Source organism: Orycteropus afer, unplaced genomic scaffold (genome assembly GCF_000298275.1).
Source record: "Orycteropus afer afer isolate SDZICR_OR568_19922 unplaced genomic scaffold, OryAfe1.0 scaffold00067, whole genome shotgun sequence".
In the NCBI taxonomy this organism is placed as follows: Eukaryota; Metazoa; Chordata; class Mammalia; order Tubulidentata; family Orycteropodidae; genus Orycteropus; species Orycteropus afer.
In genome coordinates, this window is record NW_006921654.1 from 10,000,208 (window position 1) to 10,005,122 (window position 4,915).

The 4,915-nt window shown below is 43.6% G+C and overlaps 1 protein-coding gene across 1 annotated transcript in view; it reads left to right on the top strand.

The window, feature by feature from the left end:
• Positions 1–4,915, top strand: part of HYDIN (HYDIN axonemal central pair apparatus protein) — a 333,125-nt gene that overhangs the window by 101,465 nt on the left and 226,745 nt on the right. Inside the window, exon 12 of the mRNA XM_042780857.1 lies at positions 1,856–1,923. Within this exon, the coding sequence (XP_042636791.1) occupies positions 1,856–1,923 (68 nt within the window). The remainder of the gene's footprint in view (positions 1–1,855; positions 1,924–4,915) is intronic.

A 4,915-nucleotide genomic window follows, 5' to 3' on the forward strand; every position in this document is an offset into this window, starting at 1 on the left:
GTTTAGTCCAATTCTGCATCCTTTCCTTCAAGGCTCAGGGGTCCAAGATTATCTTCTGTGTCTGTGTTAATTGGTTTCCCTTTTCTTTGTTGAAGAGGATCTGTGCAATCCTTCTGCCTAGTCCGCCATCTTGCCCCACCTCAGATTATTTCATTTCTTACCTCTGGTCTCAATGTTTTAAAAGACACGGATGTTGTTGTTAGGTGCTGTCGAGTCAGCTCCAACTCTTAGCAGCCCTGTGTACAACAGAATGAAACACTGCCCGGTCCTGGGCCAGCCTCAGAATCCTTGCTGTACCAGAGCCTGTTGTTGCAGCCATTGTGTCCATCCATCTCATTGAGGGCCTTCTTCTTTCTCGTTGACCCTCCACCTTACCAAGCATGATATCCTTCTCCGGGGAATGGTCCCTTCTGACAGCATGACCGAACTAGGTGAGATGAAGTCTAGCCATTCTCACTTCCAAGGAGCATTACAGCTGCACTTCTTCCAGGACAGATTTGTTAGTGGAGAAAAATAGTCATTACTCTGAAGATAAATGATATTAAACAAATAGTTGATGTATTAGTTTCCTATTGCTGCTGTAATAAATTACAACAAACTTAGTAGCTTGAAACGACACAAATTTATTTTGTAGTTCTGAAGATCAGAAGTCTGACATAGATTTTACTGGGCTCAACTCAAGGTGTCAGCAAGTCTGCATTCTTTTTGGAGGCTCTAGCAGGGAATCCATTTCCTTGCCTTTTCCAGCTGGGTTGCTCATATTCTTTAGCTCTAGGTCCCCTTCTTCTATCTAAAAAGCCAGCAACGATGGGTTGACGTCTTCTCACATTCATCAATCTGCCTCTCTCTTCCACATTTAAAGACCGTTTTGACTACTTTGTCCCACCTGGGTAATCAGGGAAACTCTCCTTAATTTAAAGTCAGATAATTAAAAACCAAAAACCAAACTCACTGCCATCGAGTTGATTCTGAATCATAGTGACCCATTGAGTTTCTAAGATGGTAAATCTTCACAGAAGTAGATTGCCCAGTCTTGCTTTCATGGAGTGGTTGGTGGGTTTGAACCACCAACCTTCTGGTCAGCAGTTGATACAGTAGATATGTTAGGCACTGTGCTACCAGAGAATTAGTCATCTTAATTCCATCTGCCTGAATTCATCTTTACCAGGTAACCCAATGTATTCACAGGTTCAAGGATATTACAGGGATTGGATTGTGGACACCTGAAGTCAGCTAGAAGCTGTGGAATCTCTCTTTTATTTTTTGCTTTAAGATAGATAGTCACTCCAAGAGCATGAGGCCTTGCATTGAGAGAGAAATAGAATGACGTTTACAGTACAGGTGTAAGGGTCACCTAGCCCAGTCCTTCTTTTATACATGAGGGGACAACACTGAGGCCTAGAGAGGTAAACTGACTGGCCACGATCACAGCTAGTTGGTAGTAGGAACTGGATTAAAACAGTTATTATGACACCATGGTCCAGGAATTACTGGTCATATTGGAAGTCTCTAATGCATATTATATGATTGGACCTATAAGTTTTATTTGTTGCCCTATTTAATAAGTTTTTATGATACATGCCTCATCATAACATCATGTTGTGACATTAGTTAGGTGAGATATCTGCTCTGCCTTCACCCCTTTCATTGTTAGGAATAACAGGGGGAAAATTATCCACAGCATCTTTTGCCAAACCCAGTAGTTTAATCATAATTCTCTAAGTCCTAGATTCTATGATTGATTTAATGCAAATTGTGGTTTTCAGTGCCTAGTAGCCTCTTCTCAGTTCTTGATTGTGACCCTGGATTCATTTGGTTCTCTCCTCACTCCCCAAATTTATATCCCTAATTCCAGAGGCTGTGTCATCGGACCTACTTTCCATTTTAATGTTCCTGCTCTGAATTTTGGTGATGTTTCCTTTGGTGAGTATCTTCTCATTTTACATGTGAAATTACTTTTCTCTCTAGATGGGAGGAGGGAGGCTTGGAAAGAACTTCTCTTACCATTCTTACTGGTAATGCTGTGAAAGTGTGGAATGGCTCTCTCCTTTCTCTGTGGCGGTGGCATTTCGGTGCCATTTGCTAGTTATAAGTGAAAGTTGTAGCTATGTCCTGGGCCGTGTGACTCCTCGTCTTCCAGCAGTGGAACAACAGAGAGACATATGCTTCTCTCTACTCTCCGAACTTTCTCCTCATACGCAGATTATGGTTGGCCACTCTGGCCCCACAGAGATGAAATCAGTGTCTCTGAGCAGAGGATTATTAACTAAGGTCGTTCTCACATTTTACATGAGCTCAGTAGTGGTTTGATTCAGGTGTTCTATCTCTTCAAATGGGAGCTCTGGTAGCATAGTGCCTAAGACACTTGACTGCTAACTAGAAGGCTGGCGGTTCAAACCCACCAGCCACTCCTCGGAAGGAAGGTTGGGCAATCTACTTCCGTAGTGATACTGCCTCGGAAACCCAAGGAGGGGTCGCTATGAGTCGGGGCCGACTCGACGGCACAAAACAACAACAAATCTCTTCAAACTGAAAGCTACATTTTTGCGTTGTCTGCTTACTGTTACTTCCGTGATCCCTGTTTTCCCACCTGAACTTCCCCAATACTGAAAATGACAACAGTAGCAGCAGTAGACACAGAAGCTCCCACTGATTGAATATTTCTTGTGTTCAGTCACTGCTGGATGTATTACAACATTTTTTTTTAGCAATCCTATAAGGTAGGTTTGGTTGGTTGTTTTGGTTTTATAAGGTAGGTAGGATTTCATATTGCATTTTAGAGATGGGAGAACGGGGCCTGGGATAATTCAGTAACTTGCCTCAGGTCACAGAGTCACACCATCTCTTAACAAAATTGTAATTTTTCTTTTGTAGCCTATGATCTTTAGCCACCAGTTTCTTTTAAGAAGTGTCCTGGGGGACTTTCTAGGTCAGGTGAACACACACATATTGAATGACAGTTAACCTCTTGAGAAGGTTCTTTCTGTCTTTTAAATCATTATGTAAGTACTGGGAGAAGTATAAAGGTGCTTGTGTGCACATTATTAATTATTCCAAGAAAAGGCAAATAAATACTGACTATGTTTATCTACTTTGGGAGAAAGATGTGGCAGTGTGCTTCCATAAAGATTACAGCCTTAGAAACCCTGTGGGGCCTTCTCCTCAGCCCACAGGGTCACTGTGAGTTGGAATCAACAGGACAGCAGTGGGTTTGGTTTTGGTTTCGTATCTACTAGATGTTAAAGAAAGCAGTATCGAGGTTTCCTCCTGAAAGGAACTATTTTCAGGTGGAACTGCAGATGGATCGAACAGTGTTAGGATTCAGTGCAACAAGAAACCTAGAGATAGCATTCTTATTAGTGACCCTTCAGTCTTTAGCAAACTAGTACCCTTTCCTTTAGGCTTCTTGACAACATGGGTTTTCCACATGAATTTGAATTTTCCAGACAAGAGGTCATACTTGGCTTTATTTTCTGAAAAACCTCTGGCTCCAGGGAAGTAGTTTGGGCGATAGTTTGGAAGGATTCCATTTTGATAGCATACCTGACATTAGCAGAGTTTAGCCCATAAGCAGTCAATGAAACTAGGGGAGTCTCCAGTGTCAGGAGTCATTGGTGGGTAAGTTCAGAAAAGTCAAATGCGGCAAGTGCATGACTGTGTAAATGACGTTTTTCCAGTTCCTGAAATGGCCAAGAATTGCCCTTCAAGAGCACTTACTCTGACCCTTTCTTTTCCTTAAAAGATCTCTGTAAGTAGGCTAACGCCGCCAGTGCTGACTTGATGCCGACTCACGGAACTCCACATGTGTCAGAGCAGAACTGTGTGCCAAGCTTCTCAGGGCTCGGTATTCCGAGGCACATCTGGGTGGACTTGGACCTCCAGCCTTCCAGTCAGCAGCCAAGCGTGTTAACCGTCTGTGCCACCCAGGGATTCCACCAAGTAGGATGGCAGGCATGACAACACAGAGGAAGCGTGAACACGTTTTCTCAGCTGGCCTCCTGTGTTGACAAAGGCTCAGCCCAGGGAGAAGAGCAGAGGGGTTCAAAATGCCTGCTGAAGTAACGTAGTTAGGACTTTGGGAGACTGATTATGTTTATTGTAGCAGGGTTCGAAGTAAAAAGAGTGGTGCTTACACATAAGAGAAATAGCTCAGGTGGTACTGTGGTTAAGGCATTTGGCTGCTAACCAAAAGGTCGGTGGTTGGACCCACCAGCCACTCTGCAGGAGAAAGATGAGGCAGTCTGCTTCCATAAAGATTTACAGCTTTGGAAATCCTATAGGGGTCGCTATGAGTCAGAATTGACTCGGTGGCAATGGGTGGGGTTTTAGTTTACGGTTATGGATAATTCTTGTTCTTGGAAGTGGTAGTAGATACAGTGCCCACTAGGGAATCCAAAAACAACTGAGTGTCATGCTCACCAGGCAAGGAAGAGCCACAGCTCTTAAGAAAGGAATGTGAGTATAGTGGGGCTGATAAGGGGCAAGGTTGTAGTCACTGCTTGGTCACAGCCAGCTACCCAGAGGGACCGAGTAGTTGAACCTGTGGGCTCGGGACCATAGTCACAGAGGACATGAAGCTCATTTGGCATAACATACTACACAAAACATTGTTCCACCTCCTACTGTGGCGAGTAGCGACTGGGATCTTAAAAAATCCATGGAAATAATTAGTCCTAGTGACTGGTACACCATCCATTCTGCAGCCTATACAACTATGAGACCAGAAGAACTAGATGGTGCCCAGCTACTACTGTCAACCACTTGGAAGAGGATCTATGTAGGAGATCCTGCATAGAGAGAGAGAACAATGTAGAACAAAACTCAAAATTATTTGGAAAAAAAAAAAAAAGGAGGGGGACCAGGTTTGCTGGTCCGATAGAGCCTGGTGGAACCACTGAGACTATGGCCCCTAGCT